The sequence below is a fragment of the Pezoporus flaviventris genome, unplaced genomic scaffold (genome assembly GCF_033815535.1).
Source record: "Pezoporus flaviventris isolate CSIRO_AGI_PZ_B2104156 unplaced genomic scaffold, CSIRO_AGI_Pfla_v1 ptg000070l, whole genome shotgun sequence".
NCBI classification, from domain to species: domain Eukaryota; kingdom Metazoa; phylum Chordata; class Aves; order Psittaciformes; family Psittacidae; genus Pezoporus; species Pezoporus flaviventris.
Window position 1 is genome coordinate 5,648,679 of NW_026892618.1, and position 20,087 is coordinate 5,668,765.

The following is a 20,087-nucleotide window of genomic DNA, read 5'->3' on the forward strand; positions in this document are numbered from 1 at the left end:
GCTCAAGGGAGCAGGGCAAAGCCCAGTGTTGTTATTTCACCAGCAGCGCGGAGGCTCTCCCTGCTCTGAGGAGGGATAACCAGACACAGGCAGAGCAATCGTAACCAGGTATTCGCTGACGCCCAGGCCCTAATGACACACCGAAGGACGACCCTCACTCACTCGCCATGCCCCCGCCAGAGCACAACCCCAACCGCGCATGCGTCTTAACGGCTGCCAGGGAAATGTGCACGCAGCGCTCCGCACATGCGCGGTAGCGTGTGACGCGATTGCGTCAGACGTAGCCTCGACCTGGGGCGGGGGGGGGGTGGTAACGGCGCGGTTTTTCAAAATGGAGGTGCTGGGGGCAGATAGCGGCCGCGGGGCCCAGGACCGAGCCGGTCTGGGTCGGGCCGAACGGCCGAGGGTGCCGTAATGGGTAGCCGCGGCCGGAGCCCCGAGGAGAACTGGTAGCGGGACCCAGGGAGAGCGGCCGGCGCCATGGCGACCTGCATCGGCGAGAAAATCGAGGTGCGGAGCGCAGTCCCCCCCGCAGCTCACGGCCGCACCGCCATTTGCCGGGAGCGCGGGGCCGGTGGCGGGGAGAGGCCGGGCGGCGGCTACGGTCCTCTGCCGGCCGGTTGGTCTGTGGGAGGTGGTGGCAAGACGTCGAGCGCGGCTCCTCCCTGGCCCACCGCGCCCTCGCCGCCTGTCCCCTGGCTGTGGCGGGGCGGACCGAGGTGCCTCCCGGGCTGGGCCGCTGGCCGAGCAGGTGTGGAGACTCAGCCAGCCCGCCCCCTGCCCTGGGGCTGTGGAGCCGTGTTCCCCTAGCCCCGCGGAGGGGGGGGGGGGGGTGGCCTGGGCGGAGCGCCCGGGGTGGTGACACCCGTTTGGAGAGCGGCAGCTTCGCCGGCGCGCGTTTTGCGCGGTGATTTCGGCCCCCGTGGTGCTTTGTGTTCTCTGTGCCAGTGTTTGCGGGGCGTGCGGAGGTCACTCCCCACCCGCCGCTATAGGAGCGGGAAACCCAGGCGGGTGTTTCTCGGCCCCCGGGAGCGGCGGGAGATGCGGCGGGAAGTTGTCCGTGCCGCCCTAGGTAGCGCGTAGTGCCAGAGCCAGTGCAGGCTGGCCGCCGTGCGGGGTGGAGGATGCGGCGCGGTGTGCAACACGGCCCCGCCGCGGCCCGCCGCCCTTTCCCGGAGAGCTCCGTCCAGGTAGCCCTGGGGCGGCTGAGGGACTGCCCCAGCATCGGAGGTGTGGGCTCTCCCCAATTTTTGTGGAGAGTTCTGCGTGGGAGGGGAGGCAGGCTTCAAAGCTGGGTCTGACGGGCATGGTTTGTTCGTGCTGCAGGATTTCAAGGTGGGGAACCTCCTGGGGAAGGGCTCCTTCGCAGGGGTCTACAGAGCAGTATCCCTGAAAACCGGTCTGGAAGTGGCAATCAAAATGGTAAGGCAGCTAGCCAAGGGAATCTCTTGTTTTCCAAGAGACTGAACAAGGTCGAGGTTACATGAATGGCCATTCATGCCTAGGTTCCTTGTTTGTATGTAACTATTTAGATTAGGATTTGATCCTGAAAGATGCAGTACAACCAAATAGATTGTGTTGATAATTAACATAAATGCTTACAGTGCTATTAAAAGAGCTTAAGCTCAAATATTCAATGCTGGTTGACCAGCCAGCACTATAGTTCTTACTAAGAAATTTGTGACCACAAAAACTTCATTCAGAAGCTATGTGCCTAAAGAAATCCTGGAAAAAATGCCTTGAAAATTTTCCCTTATTGCTAGGACAGACTTTGAGAAGGGAGCTTGTACATTGCAGGTGTTTTGCCAGATTTACTTACAATCTATAATACTTAAGTTTAACCACCTTTTAACTTTAATTATATGTATCATATCTGCCTGTCAAAATCAGAATCAGGTTTCTCTGCATAAGTACCTCATGAAAGTTCTTAATTAGTATTGAAAATGCTAACACTTGTCTACTTTCAGAAAGTTGTGTTTTCTCCATTTACGATACTTGTTTATGAAAAGCATATATGAGGTTAAACTATGTGAAAATTTGTTTATATTTAGAAGTTTTCAGGCACATGTGCATTGAACATGAAAAATGTCAAGTTTGCTTGAAACTGATGTTCCTGTATCAGTGTTGCAGTGCTTGAAAAATATTGTGATCCATTTGCAGATAGATAAAAAAGCCATGCACAAAGTTGGAATGGTACAGAGGGTTCAGAATGAGGTGAAAATACACTGTCAGCTAAAGCATCCATCTATACTTGAGGTAAGAATCATGTTCTTGTAGAAAAGAGTATATGTGACTCGCTGGATAGTCAATAAAGTACATTTAAATGTTTCATTGTTTTATTAAGTTGGGGCTGTTCAGCCTGGACAAGAGAAGGCTGTGTGGAGACCTCATAGTAGCCTTCCAGTACCTGAAGGGGACCTATAAGGATACTGGGGAGGGACTCTTCATTAGGGACTGTAGTGATAGGACAAGGGGTAATGGGTTAAAACTTAGGGGAAATTTAGATTGGATGTAAGGAGGAAGTTCTTTACTGTAAGGGTGGTGAGGCACTGGAATGGGTTGCCCAAGGAAGTTGTGAATGCTCCATCCCTGGCGGTGTTGAAGGCCAGGTTGGATGAGGCTTGGGTGACATGGTTTAGTGTGAGGTGTCCCTGCTCATGGCAGGGGGTTAGAACTTGATGATCCTAAGGTCCTTTCCAAGTCTAACTATTCTATGGTTCTATGTTCTAGCTTTATAACTATTTTGAAGATAGCAACTACGTGTACTTGATACTTGAGATGTGTCACAATGGTGAAATGAGCAGATACATAAAGAACAGAAAGAAACCCTTTTCCGAAGACGAAGGTAAGATTATTTTTTTTTTCTTCTTCTATGTAGCTCTCAATGCATTAACTTTTTGGCTTATTCAGTATTTAATTCTAGTGAAGGAATATTTAAAACTGCCATCACTGAACCTCCTATAGCTTAAAATTTTGTGATATGTGATAATCTAGAGATTAAGTGCTATTAACGCATACATTCACTTGAATTTCTTCTTTTGGTTTTGTTTGTGCCATTTTACAGTAGCTTGGGCTATTCGGGGTTTAAAAAGAGACAGTGATTTTAGAAGGTGGAAGTACGTAGAAGGTAGAGCTTGCTTTAGTACATTCAGTGAAGTTGAAGTGTAGGTCAAGACAGGGAAGTTCCACAGAGGAATACTGGCAACTTCACATCCACAGATCTGTTCCCTTTGAGCTGTACCTCTTCACCTCAGCATTACTGTGTTGCATGTCACCAGTTAGCAAACCTTCCAGATTAGTTTGCTTGATGTGGTATTGGAAGTATTTACTGTGTTCAAGCTGCGTGTGGAAATGAAAGATAATGCACTTAACTGTGTTGCGAATGGCTAAGTTAGCAAGGAGATATCCAGTTTAACACTCCATCTAGAATTTTTGAAGGACTAGTAGCTGGGGAAAAATTCTGCTATAGTTTTACGTACGTTTCTGATGGAAAGCACTGAAATATCTATCTTTCATTGAGAGCTTGCTGTCAGAGTAACGCTGAAACTTTGTGGCTATGTTATTCTTTCAAATAGTGCTTTGAGAATAAAGTCTTGCAAATAAGAAATCATTTCACTTATGAATTTACTCACGTTTCATTTTCTTACAGTTGACAAAGGATTTCAGTTAGAACACAAGACCACTGAAAGCCTAACCACAATAGTTAAAATGAACAGGAAGAACCCCAGCAAAGCAAGCTGCAGTGTATAGTGTTTAAGGGTACAGCCAAACAAGCTGTTCTGGTTACAGCTGATCTAGACTCGGTGGTTATTGCCTCTACTGCTTCTAGACTTGCCATAAAGCCTCTTCGTTTGAGGAGAGGTTTCTACTGACATTTGTTAGGCACCTGTCTTTGCCCACTGCTAAGAGAAGAAAGAGGGTTGTAAATAGGTTTGCTCTAGAAAGAATGATTCTTAAAATTGCTGTAACTGCTACATCATAAATAAATGATACTGTTTTAGCCTGGATGAGGCTTTGCTATTCTTGCTGTAAGCTGTAACTCTTGAATATTCCCTGATTTTCTAATATAATTGAATGTAAAGGCTATCCCAATATCGTGAATTTAGAACTTTTGAGAATTTTTAATACTATAAGCCTTGCCAGTCTGCTAATGATAAAACAAATATCATCCAAATTGTCTTCTATATTTTTTAATATTTTTGCACATAGTGAAGGTGCTTGCTTTTGTGTATTTTCTGTTTCTGAAAATGAGGAACTACTTAACTTTTTTAGTTCTTAAGAACCTAATTTTAAAAAGTTTAGGCCAACTGAAAATATTTCCAGTCCTGTTTACGTTATTCTGTTAGCAATGAAATAAATATGATTACTGCATTAAAGAACATGTTTTAATGAACTTAAAGTCATGTTATGTTGCTTAAAGCAAAAACCAAATTCTATTCTCGTTAGCGTGATGTTTGAACATCCTTGTAAGCAAGACCAATAGCAGACTTCAGAAAGTTACTTTCACTGCTTTGATTTCACTTACATGACTAAAACATCTGGCTTTGTGTTTTGACAGCCCGACACTTCTTGCATCAAATTATCACGGGTATGCTCTATCTTCATTCTCATGGAATACTGCACCGGGACCTCACCCTTTCTAATATCTTACTCACCAGTAATATGAATGTCAAGATTGCAGATTTTGGACTAGCAACTCAGCTGAAAATGCCTCATGAAAAGCATTACACCATGTGTGGAACTCCAAATTACATTTCTCCAGAGATAGCCACAAGGAGTCCCCATGGACTTGAATCTGATGTGTGGTCTTTGGGCTGTATGTTTTACACTCTTCTTATTGGAAAGCCACCTTTTGACACTGACACAGTCAAGAACACTCTGAATAAAGTAGTACTAGCAGATTATGAAATGCCAGTCTTCTTATCAAGAGAAGCACAAGACCTTATACATAGGTTACTTCGCAAAAACCCAGCCGATCGTTTGAGTCTTTCCTCAGTGTTGGATCATCCCTTTATGTCTAGGTGTAGCTCTGCACGGAGTAAAGATTTGGGAACTTCGGAAGATTCCATGGACAGTGGAAATGCTACCATCTCTACAACTTTCACAGGCTCTTCCAGCATCAGCACCAGTGGTTGCTTGAAGGAAAAGAAGAAGCTGTTAGTTGGACAGCCACTCCCAAATAAAATTACTTTTTTTCCTAAAACCAAGAATTCCGGTAGTAATTCTTCAGTAGATGGAAGTGGTTCTTTTCATCAGTGGGGAATTCAGGGAAAAGAAATTGGCATAACTGGCAGGGGAAGAACCGTGCAACTTGAAGAGAGACCACATTCACGCTACCTCCGAAGAGCCCACTCTTCAGATAGGTCTGGCACATCCCATAGTCAGACTCAAGGCATATCGAATATTGTTGAGAGATGTCACTCTTTGGAACTGCTTTCTAAGCCTAAAGTAGGAACAAGAGAAAATACAGAATGCTTTTCACCTGCAAACAGCTATACTGATATAGGAGAAATATTTCAGGAGAAGATTTCCAGTAATTCTGGTTCTTTTGAAGGACAACTATCTCCGCCTGTAAAAGATGAACCACAGTAAGAATCAGTTTTTATTAAATTTATAGCTGCCTTATCTATTAAATGCATGATTTTTCTTCTGTAAGCTGTAGTAAGCCCCCAAAGTCCTTACGCGTATAGATAAAGTATACCACATAAGAGAGAGCATAGTTGATGCTGTTGCAGGTTTACCTCTGCACTGTCCCTATCTGAAAGTTCATAGATACAGCACAACAGCTAGCTAAATCATTGCTTTTATTTATCCAGGTTATACTCTATTATTATTTCTATGTGCAGCAAGTTGAGTATTTCTTTTCCCACAGTAATTGTATTAGCCTTGTTAATTCTTCTTTACAGAAGAGACCTAGACTAGGGTAGAAGGCATTTAGAGTGTTACTACCAATGTTTTTCTTTCTGCTCTGTTTGCTTTTAGGGGTTGCTTTTTTTGGTTGGTTAGCTGTTTTTTTTTTTCCTGTAAAGGTTAGACAAGGTAAAGGACAAACCCAAATTAAGTACAAGATTAAGTGACAGGTTATAAAACTGGTGTACTAGAAAGTTATCTTGGAGTATTATTTTTCTATCTGACCCTTGGTTGTGTCTTCAATTGTAGTTTCTGTGTAAAAACCTGACTACTTGCTGTATGCTGATAGACTTGCCCAGCTGATAAAAACTGATTCAGGTGTCAAACCTGCAAATGATGCTGGGATGCTTCTTGTGTTGTTGGAGGCCTCATCTTTGCCTCAAGGGCAACAAGAGCCTTTCTTTATGATAATTCAGTTGATGTTTGTTGTGGTTTTTTTCCATCAACAGACAATGCTTTCTGGTTTGAAGTTTTTCTTGACTATTCGTGTTTGACATAAAGCTTTGTTCAGCAAGCTCAGTGGACATGTGCATTCTTTCTAGTTTGAGAAATGTTTGATGAATCAAGAAATGATTTAAGCAAATGTTAACATAGTGCTCACTTGTATTCTCCATGACTCTTAATAGAGGCATGCTGAATGTAAATGTGGCAGAATATTAATATAAGTATGGGGATTAACTAAATGGTAACTACTTTTTTATATGATTGATTATATGAAAGCCTCTTGCATCTATAGTTGACTTGAATGACAATCTTAAATGGAAGGTTTTAAGACCTAAATTATATGCTTACATGTGGGAGGGGCTGGGGAAGAACTGAGTCCTTAGTGAAGTAATGATCATTGCGAGAAGAAAGAACAGACAAGGACAGGCTATGGGGATAGAAAAACTCACAGGAGTTTAGTGTGAATTTACAAGAGGTCTGCAGTAACTGGTTTTGTGTGTATTCTTTATTCCTCAATATGTGGATTACAGTTTGAGTTTACCTGTCACTATCTATGTGTCATGGTCTAAAAAGCTGCTAAAAAAAGAAAGCCCTTTGCAATTTTTGGGGTTTATTATATTTTACATAAACTCAAATTATTTTAGGTGATAAGGTTGCCTATGTATTTCAACTGCATATTTGTTAATGCTGAATGAGATCCACAGGGCATCATCCCTGTGGCTAGGCTGTGGATTAAGAACCAGATACAGGAACAGCCACGGCTGGCAGCATTATCAATGGCTCTTTCTGTTCATATGTGTCAATTCTAAGAGTCTACTAGTTAGTGCTAGAAGGCTTAAATTTGTCCTAAAAATTAGTAAAAACTTTAATTCCATTTGGTTTTTTTGCTTGGTTTGTTTTTTTTAATGCTTTACCTAGTGAACATTTCCCATGAAAAAAGAATATGTCCTTTGCTGTCTAGAGCTGCAAAATGCCACCTCTGTCTCTTAAATATTCTTAGAGTCTTTTGGTTTCTGCAGCTGTAACACTAGCTTTTGTTGTGCAAGTGCCTTTGCAATCTTGTTTACATGTGTAACTTTTATTTTGCAGCTCAAATTATCTCTGCCCAATGAAGCCCCAGGTTGGTTTGTTAGAGCAGAAGTCCCATGCTGAAACAATGCAGCAGTGGCTTGGAAGCATGCAAACAAATGGTGTGTTACTAATCAGTTGTGTATTTTTGCAGTCAAAAGTTGTATTATATTGTTGGAGATTTCCCAAATGAAAAGGACAGGAGACCCTAAACTGACTTGTCACTGAACAAAAAAATTGACACAGATGTTGAAAGAGGCATAATGATTTCCAGGATCACTAATCTGTAGAATCATAACTAAGCAAGAAATATCCCATTGAAAGCATTGCTCTGTTTTCTCTTTTTGTCTAAGCTGTCGCAAATGTGTTTCCTGAGACGGGAAGTTGGAAGGTTTTGTAGCTAGGTGTTCCTCTTAAGCTGTTGTCTTGGTATAAAGAATTGTATGTAGCTGCCTTCATAAGAGTGAAGATATTGTACATTGAATTTGTATACTTAGCTTCCTAAAGTAAGGTCATTCTCTTTTAGTATTTTAGAAAAAGGAGGGATTAAAAAGTAGGGGAAGAGGGGGAAAAAAAAAATCTTAAACAAATTCTGGAACTTGCCATAATTAGTCAGTTGTGACCTGAAGTGTGTAAGTAAATACATAACAAAAGATTGTCAGGTGACTCAAAAGCACTGTTAATTTAGTTGTACAAATGTGCCTTAAAAGAAAATGGGACTTCAGTGAATGAGAAAGATAATGAGGCTGCAGAAGGAGAGGTGGAGGAAAACACAAAAGACACAGAAGGGAAGGTGTTCTTTGTTATGCATCATGTTACATCATGTACAAATAATGTAATTTAATCATAAAACTAAATCACAAATCCATTCTGAACTTTTTTGTTTTAATATTACTGGACTCCTTCCCTTCTGTCTAGAGGGAATTGGAATAATATGACATATGGTCTGAATAATCCTATTTGGGTTTTTTGGTCCCTTCTCAACTGTTCTGCCACATGGCAGGAGGAGTGAGGAGAAAGTTGATGAAGGGCTTAAATATCAAAACTAGGGAAGCAATTGTAGGAAGTTTAAATATAAAACCAGGGTTTTGTCTTTTAACAAGTGACTGGAAATAAAACAAGGGGTTTGGAGCATTCATTTAACATCTTGGTTGCTAAAATCTCTGATGCTAACACACTAGTTAGATAAGCTGGAACTTAATGGTACTAGTGGTTATCTGAGCGCCAAGTAAACTGTTCCAACCAATTAAACATTCGTGCAAACTAATTCTTGTTTAAGTATCTATTTGAATTCAGTATGTTGTTTATGAATTATTTTGCAAAATGAGTGGATCTATATTAAGACTGAAGGCACTCTTAACTGAAATCTAGTAACAGTTTATTTCAAGTAGCACTGGAATTTTGTTAGCACTGGTATTGAACCATACTAAATTCATAGCCTAATGATATGGCCTAAGGACTAAAGAAATCCCATTCTCCACTTGAGCCTTCTAAGATGATACTTTGAAAAGCCTTTAAAAACACAATACCAGTTTTTTCTTCTGACTGTGACTCTTTGAATCTACAATGCACTTTATGATGCTTTCAGTTCCACTGAGACCACCTGCAGACCTAATGGGAAATAGTAACGCACATGGAGGTTTTCGGTATCATCTGGATGTGCAGCAAGATGCATCAAAAAATGCATGGAACACCTTAAAAGATATAAGGAATCACAATGCATCTGGTGACTGTCCACATTCTTTAAACCAGAGAAACCCAAAGAAATACAACCCTGGAGTTCTCTGTAAATCTGAGAAAATCCAGCCATCGTCTTCTACATGTGCCCTTTGGTCAGCTTCAGAAGAAAACCAAACGTGGGGCAAAGAACCACCAGCACATCAGAAACCTACACTGCGAAGTATAGTGTCACCTCTCAATGCTCATAGGCTTAAACCCATCAGGCAAAAAACAAAAAATGCAGTGGTATGTATCAGTTCTTAAATGGGAAACAACTTCACTATTAAATACGATGTGATTATCTCTTAAAAATCACTTGGTAAATTAAAAGCATTTTTCTCAGAAAACTTAATGTAATTTTAAATTACATTATAGATTAGTAAAATGCAGTTTAGTTTTTGCATGTGGAATATTTGTGGTCAGTTCCTGCAATGACATGGTGTTGCTTTTAGCTTACAAGCAAAGAAACTGTAAAGTAGACATAACAAATACTAAGTGCATATATACTTCCTACAGTTCTAGAACTTTACTGCTTAGCTGTACAGCTGCATTTAAGATTTTAACTACATCAAACACTTTAACAGATTAGATGAATAACCAGATTAGGAGTGAAAACAGTCTTGTTCTCAAGTGAAAATGTAAATCTTTCCTGTAGTGCTGCCTTTTCCCATTGGGTAGGAAAGGAAAACCAATTCTTTTAATCCTTACTGATTGCATGAATTTTTTGGTTAGTTCATTGCCTTTTGTTCCATTTCTTATAGTATCACTTATCCTGTCATTTTTCCCTCCCCCCCCCCCCCAATGTGTTCTTTTAAAGAACATGATAGATCTGACCTGTCTGTGTTTGATTTGTCATTCAGGAAGCCCCACCCCCACTGACCAGGCTTATAACCTTCAGTCATGTTGAAGTGCTCTGTTTTAATCGCACTAACAGCAAAAGTAATGGTTGTGTTGTTTAACTTGTATATTTAATATATTTTAGGTGAGCATTCTAGATACTGGGGAAGTGTGTATGGAGTTTCTAAAAGAACACCATTCACAAGAATTTGTGAAAGAAGTTCTCAGAATATCTTGTGATGGAAACATAGTGAGTACTCTTTCAAGTTCTTCAGTGTTGTATAAAGGCCTTGGAGTAGTCTGTTCTTTCATAGGTTTTTTATTTTCGTTTAAGTGATAATTTGCTTGGAGATGCAGTGTTTACATATGTACAGATGTAAGCTCCTTTTCCCCCTCATAGTGCAGCTACACAAATGCAGGTATCAAGCAATTACTAACAAGCAGAATTGGACTTGACTTTTGCAATAGGTGAAGTATTGTTGAGAAACAGCTGCTGTTATATAATTACTTAGAGAAATAGAGCAGTCATGGTAAATTACGGTAATTAATTAAACTAGGACTTAATTCCTTAGCCCTTAACAGTAGGGAGTGCTGTTGTAAATTGCAACTGTAAACACATTTTTACCCCTTTTGTAGGTTGCAGTTTATCATCCAAATGAAGGAAGAGGCTTCCTTCTTGATGGCAGACCTCCTGCTCCTCCGGAAGGCATCTCTATGTATAATTTTGACAACTTGCCAGGTAACCTGAAAGTTATTTAAAAAATATGATGATGAATGTGATGTTTAAGTAAATCTTGTTTGAGACTTTTTAGCTTTTAGCCACTGCTTTTCAGATAATTGTGAAGATAAAACTTTCAGAATAAGGGTCAAGCTACAGTTTAACTGGGAATTACATTCTGAAACTTCACAAGGGAGGATTTTAATTTATTTTGTGTGGAAGTTAAAAGGAGTCACCCCTTTACAATGTAGTGTACTAAAATTAAATCTTTCCTACTCTTATTCATATTGGAAGCTGCTTAAATAAGAGTGGAAGAAATATTATCAAGTCATTTTAAAATCAGCAATTTTATATTGTGCTTCTTAATATCCATAACTTGGGGGAGGAAAAGGAAGAATATATATTTGAAAGCGTTGACAGAGTATTTAATGTAGACAGATGAAGAACAAATATAAGCTGACAATATTAAGTTCTTGAGGCAAGCAGATTTCTCTGCTAACTAGAGATCAAAGCCAGGTTTTACCTAAAGCTGGGAAGCCAACTGGACTACAGTATCTAGTTAAATGGTATGTGCAGCACTATACTGTTATTCAGGTTCTGAACTGTGTTAATTAAAGCTATTCATGTGAAGCTATTTAATATGCATACTTTTCTAAAAGTTGGTGAAAATAAGCCTGTTTCTTTGAACATACTTCCATGAGGTACTTAAATACTTGATAGACAAAGGTTGTGAGTAATGCATATTTTCAATTAATACTTTTCAAGCTGGTGCACAGGGAGAAGTCTGACTTCTATCAAAAAGTTTAAAAATTTTTCTTTTTCAGAAAAGTACTGGAAAAAATACCAGTATGCAGCCAAGTTTGTGCAGTTGGTAAGAACAAAAACCCCCAAAGTTACTTTCTACACAAGATATGCCAAGTGCATGTTGATGGAAAATTCACCCACTGCAGATGTTGAAATTTGTTTTTATGATGGTATGTATTAATTTTTGTAATTATGCAAATAGTTATAGCATGTTATTAAAGCTGCACTAAAATATTCCTGAACACTAAAAATAAACAATTTGGGTTGAAGAAGACTCTATTTTGCCACTCTGCCTTCTTTTTAGCATCTGCAGATGACTTTTATTATTCCTTAGTTCCTCACTGATGTCTTCTCCAGGGAATAAGTGTTGCAAAAGTGTCATTTAAATTACACCTTGGTTTTATTAATGAGCTCTTCTTTGCATCTTCATTTGGTAGATAACCTGTTAGTGAAAGATGGGTCCCTACTCCCAAGCTTTCAATGTTAATGAGGTATAGTGTTACAAAGAACACTTGCTGGAGAAAGCAGTTGGCTGCCTTTTCCAACTCTGCCCTTTATAAACTTGACTGCACTGACAGTTGTTTTCTCACTATAGACTGCTATCAACTAGTTTCATTTGCCACATGCTTAGATAAACCCCAACAGGATTTATGACAAAAAAAATACCAGCTCTGTGATTCAGTGTAGAACTGTTATTGAAAGAATGGGTATCTCTTTTAAAACCATACTAAGATACAATAGAGCCTACTCTAACCAATTATTAGAGATGTTGGATTTGTCTCAGATTAGTGTTTAGAAGGGTAGCTCTTAAAATACGTAGTAAATGCATTATTCTGCCCATTTAAGTGGTGATCTTTGGCCATAGAGGACATTCCATTAACATCCCAGTCCCAATTTAAGTGGCTATTTATTTCTGCTAGATATAAAGCTTATGAAGGAGTGGTTTTATTCTTGCAGTAAGCAACTCTGTGAGATACACTTTAGTAGAGTAGAATGTAATGGCCAAAATATGTACTTTATAGATGCTGGTATCTTATAAATTCACAGTCTAAGCTTTTACCTGTTGTTTTTCCACAGGAGCAAAGATACATAAGACAGCTGGTGTAACTCGTGTGATTGAAAAATCGGGGAAATCCTTCACTTTGAAAGGAGAAAGCGAAGCAGGTTTGAAGAAGGAAATACAAGTTTATATGGATCATGCAAATGAGGTAAATTGTTTCATATAGGCCTTTTCCAATACAAAGCAACTTTCTGAGAATTCAGTTTCTCTTTCACAAATGTGCTTCTGATGCTGCTTTTCATAGTTTTCATTACACTAATAAGCAGGGATGATAAAGAGCAAATATCTATGTGGAGTAATGGTAACAATGCCTCGTTATGAAGACTTAGAGGAGAGTCTTACTAGTGTGTAAAGCAGGTTTGTCTGTTTGGAGAAATGATTTGAGCAGAACAGATGAAGCTGCCTTATACAAGCTTAAAAACAAACCTCTCCAAAAAAAAAAACCCCAAACACAAAAACCCACCCAGTGTCTGTCTAGCCTTCCTGCTGTGCTTTCCATCTCTTGTTTTATGGTGCCCAATTAGAAGTCAGAAGAGTAATTTTTCTGTTGATGAACTTGGGAAACAGTAAAAATATAGTACAAATTTCCTGTTTGGTCCTCCTGATGTTCTGTTACTTCCTGGACTAGAATTTGGGGGTCATCTAGTCCTGCTAAAAGGGGAGGACGCAATTATTAAGAGCATAATTCCAGATATGCTGAAGTTATGAAGAAGTCTTGCTGTAGTATAGTTTTTTGAGTTGCCTCCATCATACATGAGTGCAGCTATTGAAAAAAACTTGTGTTCCTTGTGTAGGCTCACCTGCCTTTATTAAACATGTATGAAATAGTTACTCAGTTCTCAGTTAAAATCTTTAACAAGCCCCTTCTAATTCCAGGGACATCGTATATGCCTTGCCCTGGAATCTGCTGTTTTGGAAGAAGAAAAAAGGAGTGCAAGTGTTCCATTTTTTCCAATAATTGTTGGAAGGTAGTATCTTTCACTTGGAATATTCAAATGCATAAGTATTTTCTACTAAGCAGCCTAATGTTTGCAGAAGCCAGAGTTGCTTAACAGAGGCTTATAGCCACTAGCAAGATAAATATTAACTTGAAAGCATGTATGAACACCTTATATTGGACCTGCAAAGCCTCCTTTGATACTAGGACAACATACACTTGTAGACTAAAACAGGGCAAGAATTAGCATGTGTAGAAAGAATTGTGCAGACCAGTGCTGTCAAGTGCTTTCCACGGTCCGTGGTAAACTGAAGGAAAAGCTACATCTCCTCACCTGTTTTAGTCCCTTTTGTACAGACCCTTTCCCAATTTTTCTCATTATTTTTCCAGAAAACCTGGCAATACTGAATCACCACAGGCTGTAGCACCTCCACTGCTGGACAATATCAACTGTGTAAAAGAAGCTGTGGCACTGGATGGAAATACAGCTGCTGGTTCTACTCCAGTTCAATCTCCAAACTGTACTCCTTCTGTAAGTACACAAGAATATACAGTAGTGGACACTACTCTCCAGTAGGAATTCAAATATTGCTAGTTTATTTGAACTAACGGAATTATGTTTGCATGGGTTGTAAGATTTTATTAGCCATTTGTGAGCATATTGACTAGAAATGTTAATGTTGATTTCAGCTAACTTTTGATAGCTGGATTCAGAGTCATCTGAAAAGATCAAAGTCTTCCAAAACTTTACCACAAATTCTTCATGAGAACATAGTTCGAAAATTGTTCCGTGTTACATAGTGCATCTTCAGTTTATTTTGGACAGCACTAACGTGCCCTCAGGCCTGTATATCACATGGTAGTCACAAAGGATATTAGCACTTGAGGCAGCTGTTCGGAAATAATTAAGTGTTAGCACATATAAAAAAACGTGTAAATGAACTACATTTATATGTACGGCCAACAAGGCTTTGTGTGTAATTTCATTTAGCTGGTTTAAAAGACCCACCAAGATTCAGTTTCTGCATCACAGCCCTGATGCAACTTCCCTAGCTGGACTGAATTATGTTGGGGTCTCGGCACACTGAGTTTTTATCATCCTACCTTTGCTGAATTTATGTGGCTGTGCATTTCTGTTCTTTTTATTGTGTAGCACATGTCCTCAGTGCAGAATCTGCTGGTTTTTGCTTGGCTGAAATGAAGCAGGCAACTAAAATGCCTGCGGGTTTCAGTACTAGTATTGATTCTTACACTGATTTAAGGTTACCCATCACCAGAGTTCCAATTCAAGGGTTCAGCATTAAAACTCATTCTTTGTTTGTCATATAGACTTCCACTGTTTGCTTTCTCTTCTAAAATGTCTATTTCTAAGCAAAATATCACAATGGCTGGTTGCCTTTCCACCTTACTCTTGAATCTTTGTCAGTTTCTTGATACTTGAACTAGGTCTCTGTATCCTGTGGTACAGCTTGTTGTTTCTTTCAGGTTCCTGTAATTATCTGGATCCTGATCTCTTTCCTGACCAAGCTCTCCTATCTCAGAGGCATCCCCTGACTTGCATCTTGTCACTGAACCCTGACTCTTAAATACTAATAAGCACACCACCTCATCTGTCTCCTCTCCGACTATGGGAGGAGGTACCGTAGTAGTAGAACTTCTAAGGAAGCAGATGTGTTCCTCCTAGGCATTAGTGGTGGTGGTGTCTTGAAGTCCTTAATACATCACTGTTGCTCTGTAAACCTAGAACAGCCTTTGCATGTGCTATAAAACTCTTGGATTTATGTTTCATACTCTAATTTCCAATTAATAGCAATGTCTATATGTCTGTAAAATATTGTGGTCATCTGAGTGAGGGCTACTGTGCTATTGATCTGTTATATGCTGAACACTTGCTGCAGATAGACAGTGTTTTGTGATAAATAAGGAAAAAAAAATGGGGCATAAGTAGAAAACGTCTGCTTAGGGAGGGTAATCCCTTTGAGTACAGGGAAGTGGTAGGAAGATCTGTTGTAATACTGAGTCTTATGAAGCCCTGTGGGGTTTTTGTAATGTAATGCTGGTAACTGAAGCATACAGGCTAAATATTTCTGTATATATAGAAAGATTAAAACGGGTGGTAGTTGACCACTTTAGTTCGTGTGTAATCAGTTGATTGATACCAAGGCTGCTAATACTACGTATTTCTGGGTTTTAGGTGGTGTCATTTGAAAAGCCTATGTTCCTGACTAATACTGTGGAAACTACATGCTCCTCTGTTCATCAAACAGAATGCAGCCCAAATACAGCCCAACTTTTAAAATCTGTCTTTGTGAAAAACGTTGGTTGGGCTTCTCAGGTGAGGAATACTCATAAAGGAGGGGAATCTGTTCTTTTCCTATTAAACTTGAGATACATATTTTTAAGTCATTAACTTTAAACTTGATCTGGGAGGGATGCACTCATACGTGCTCTGGTACAGTTTAAATCTGAAAACGGGTATGTGGCAGAACTGTTCCTAATACAGATCTTGGATAAATACCATGCTGAACTAGGTAAGTAGAAGAAACCAAAATAATACTGAAGTATTTCAGTTATCACAGTTTTTCTGTGGTAGTTATTGCCTATTTCAGGAAGTCTGATTCTTGAGACTGTGCGAGACTGCATACTCCAAAGTAGTATACACGCAATCTTTAAAAGACTGACCACGAGACTTTAAGTCACTTCAATTATTAGAAAAATTCTAGGTATGTAGTCTTTTATGTCCTCAAATCATGATGCAATTTCTCTCATTAGCTGACCAGTGGAGCAGTATGGGTTCAGTTTAACGATGGATCCCAACTAGTAGCCCAAGCAGGTGTTTCTTCCATCACTTACACATCTCCAGATGGCCAGACAACGAGGTAAGTCTATTACAGCTATAAAAATAGTTGCTGTCAGTTTAAGGTGGTTAGACATAAGATATACTTCAACTTTATAGCTGCTATTCATTTTGGTTTGGAAATATTAGAACTTAGCTTTTCAATCACTTCTCAGTTGATTAGCTTATATAAGCTTAATAAAGAGAAAAAACTATAGTTTTGACTGAGCTCTGAATAAATAAACAAAAACAAAATAAAACCCAGCTGCAAATGCATTTACTTGATCTCCAGAGTATAGCCACTGTTCATGTACAGTATTTAAAGGCAGGAGAGGGAGAAAAGCAAGGTTTTAATATTTGTTGTTGTTGTTTTAAGATACTGACAGATTAGGGAGACAAGATGTTGACACTGATGCAAGGCAAAGCTTTACCTGAGCACTATGGAGAGTGGGCACTTCCCATATGAATGCAGCCACTGAGTAACACGTTTCCTCTGTGCAAAGCTGGAGACAGTAGGATACAGTCTGTTCAGATATTAGTGCAGCTTAAACATTGTTTAGATATTTTCTTGATCTGAAACACTTTTCAGAATACATACAGGGAAAGGGAGCCTAGAATTCAGCCTTCAAGCTCCTATTAATGTGTCTTGATATGCTTAAAATCTCCTTGATTTAGTGTCTTGTCTTTTTACAGGCAAGTATCAAAATAAGCTGTCCAGATACAAATTATTTCAAGCATCTAATTTTTTTCTGTGCTTTATTTGCCTTTCTAGGTATGGAGAAAATGATAAGTTGCCAGAATACATCAAAGAGAAGCTGCACTGTCTGTCTTCTATTCTTGTGATGTTTACCAATCCAGCTGGTCCCCACTGATTAAAGCAATGCAGGTGTCTGGACAAAAGAGCTTAATAAACTCACTCACTGACTTTCAAGTGATGTGACTGTTCTTACTCAGCTTACACAGAAATTCTTCCAAAAGCTGGTAAAAAAAGGAAAAAGAAAAAATAGGAAGGGCAGAGTTGCTCTGTTTACGTGTAGCCAATTGCTTGTGAAGTTTCATACAAACTTTTTTCCCCCTCAAAATGATGGATAAACCTGCTCAAGCAAAACTTTGAGCAGCTTAGTTCTAGACAGCACCAACTTCTTGGAAATAATCTGAATCTGTTGGATTTTTTTTTTTTTTTCTTCCCCACTGCTTACTGAGTGCCAGCAATCAAGGAAAATGCATCTGTGCTGTTGAAGTGTTTGTATGTGTAAATAACTTATTTTTTACGTCTTGCAAGTAATATATGTAAATATGTATATGTTTTATAACTGGTTTTAGATCTTTTTGTAGCAGCAGCTTTAACTTTCCTGCACAAGCATTTTATATAAAAAAAAAAATAAATGCAGTGGCAATTGTCCAGATCTGTTTCATGTTCGTGTGTGGTTTAGTGAAAGCCCTTTCCTCTAGGTATTAAGCTACATTTATAACAGGAGCTGCTCTGGTATCTTAGAGCAGTATGTGGCTGGAGTTTAGGATTGCTTGAAGCTTGGGAAGACATGGTGTAAAACTGTTGAATGATGTTAATTCTAACTTGCTGAACTGACAAAATGCACTAGGGTTTGTGTATTTGATATTTTTACCTCTGGTCTATATATGAATAAAACCAGAATCACATTTGATAGGAAAACAAACTACATATAATATAGTAACTAATTCAGTTTGTTACTTTATAGAAATTTTATTAACTTTAGACACTTTTACCTTGTCTTAGACATTATTAGCATTAACAGTAGCACCTTTTAAACATTTTGCTTGACTTTATTACAAGTCTTTGATAAAGCAAGTACTGTCTGTAGCTCTTATGCACACTTTAAGGTTTTTTGCATGTACCTGTAGATACAAACATTGTAAATGCACATAAATGCGGCTTTTTAGAAGAAATGTTTTTGGTATGTTACTCTTAAATCAACCGAGTTTTGAAGTAGAAAGTCAACCTTGCCAAGATGTGGGTCAGCACTGAACGTGAGAAGCTTGCATTATCAGCCACACTGATTATTTTTACTTCATATGCAATCCAGTTTGATGCGCGAGCTGAAGGTACAAAGAGTTGAAGAATGCCTAAGCCACAGGCAGCAGAAAGGCATAAAGGCTTAGAAAAAATAGTTGGTAAGATCATAAGAAACGGGGTGATAATCCACTACAACCAAGCCACATTTTAAACCACAGCTGGCCTAAGGAAAATACAAACTACTCATGGCCAAAGAATTTAAAGCTTTGCTTTCTTATTTTAATCATGTAAACATACTAATGGGCCTGGTCTACCTTTTTTTTTTTTGGGGGGGGGGGGGGGGGGGGGAGGTGGGCAGGGAGATGTTGTGTATTCTACAGATATTCACTGCAGAGAAGAAGCTTGAATCTAGTTTTATCCTTAATCCTTTAAATAAGTTACAGGTAAAGCAATCCCTCCAAGTACCCAAGCATATTCTCGTTAAGTTTGAAGTTAGCTAGCCTGAAGAACAACAGTAAACCACCTATGACATACACAGTTTGTCCTAACACTCAGCACAAACTGCGCTGTAGAATATGCAATCTTGTATTAGCCATTTTGAGAACTCCTGCATTTCTCACCAGTTTCTCATGGCTGAAGGAACTTTTGGTTGCTGAAACCAAGCAGTTCATATGGAAGCTTGTCTCCATCACTAAAACACAGTGTTTCTTGTACCATTTATTATGAATTGGAATATAAAAGATATGCTTATAAAAGCAAAGTCTTTTCTCACAGCATTTTGTGATTCTGCAGCAGGAAAACCCCAGAGAGAATAAAACTTGTTGATTCCCTTCTGTCAGTATTGAAAAAAAAATAACCCTTTCATTTTAGTATTTGAACAATTGATGACATGGGAATACTTAATTACATTTATTAAATTCAGTAAGCATCAAGTATTAGACACAGTAAACAGCAGCTACAACTCTCATACTGAAGTTATTACAGATTTATTTTTACCCAACAGTACTGAAATAGATAAACCCATACAGATAAGCTTAGGCCCCATTATGAAAGAAAATAATCTCACTTTTTAAAATAGAGACTGAATGATTCAACCACTGTAAATTCCTGTTTCTCATACTGTATTATCAGGAAAAAAATCTACACGTAACAGCACGTGAAGAGCCAGTGTTCTCTGTAATTAATATGAACTGGTTGCTCAGCACAGTGTATTCATTCTCTCAAATGGCAATGAAAGTGTAAACTATCATGCTTAGTATTTCCTTCTTGTAGTTAGGAAAGGCTGTGCATTATTTCAACTCTGTGCAGGTTATATTTCTTGCTACAAAAAGGCATTCAGCAAAACAGCAGAAAAAAATTGCACATACGGTTCACTGTAGTTCAAGTAACACCCACTAAGGCTGCGATTTTCAGTGGCTCTTCACCAACTTAAATACCCAAATCCCACATGAGCAACTTGTGAAGTAGGCACCTACCTTTCTCTACAATTCTGTCACATTTCATTTGAAGTCCTGGAGAAGACGTGCTGACAAGTACCAGTTTCCAAGGTAACGGATGTTGTATTAACCAGTGCTTACAAGCTAGCAAACTGAACATCCGGAGGTTCACTGAAGCAGTGATGTTTCCATACAAAGTGCATGCAGCTCAACTAATCTTGTAGTTAGAAAAGAGTTAACTAATCCCGATTCACAGAATCAAGATAATACTTCTTTTACTTCTTTCTGGAAAGGATGCACGTAATCTGCGACCTTCACAGCTGCA

The 20,087-nt window shown here is 39.1% G+C and overlaps 1 protein-coding gene across 2 annotated transcripts; it reads left to right on the plus strand.

Moving 5' to 3' along the window:
• The first annotated feature begins 301 nt into the window (after positions 1-301).
• Positions 302-17,258, plus strand: PLK4 (polo like kinase 4). 2 transcript variants are annotated; one of them, XM_061472189.1, is made up of 16 exons: positions 302-510; positions 1,327-1,422; positions 2,161-2,256; positions 2,731-2,845; positions 4,559-5,588; positions 7,444-7,544; positions 9,011-9,387; positions 10,124-10,228; positions 10,615-10,717; positions 11,521-11,670; positions 12,578-12,708; positions 13,437-13,528; positions 13,888-14,029; positions 15,692-15,832; positions 16,270-16,376; positions 17,106-17,258. In XM_061472189.1, exons 1-16 carry the CDS (start codon positions 481-483, stop codon positions 17,203-17,205), a joined length of 2,916 nt encoding a protein of 971 aa, XP_061328173.1. In that variant the 5' UTR covers positions 302-480; the 3' UTR covers positions 17,206-17,258. The 2 variants fall into 2 exon arrangements, with proteins under 2 accessions (XP_061328173.1, XP_061328174.1); XM_061472190.1 differs by having other exon boundaries at positions 13,888-14,026.
• Positions 17,259-20,087: the final 2,829 nt, after the last annotated feature.

Coding starts and splice junctions, on each gene's coding strand:
- PLK4 (XM_061472189.1), top strand. CDS start 481: ATGGCGACCTGCATCGGCGAGAAAATCGAG. Junction 511..1,326: donor GCATCGGCGAGAAAATCGAG/GTGCGGAGCGCA, acceptor TTCGTGCTGCAG/GATTTCAAGGTGGGGAACCT. Junction 2,846..4,558: donor ACCCTTTTCCGAAGACGAAG/GTAAGATTATTT, acceptor GTGTTTTGACAG/CCCGACACTTCTTGCATCAA.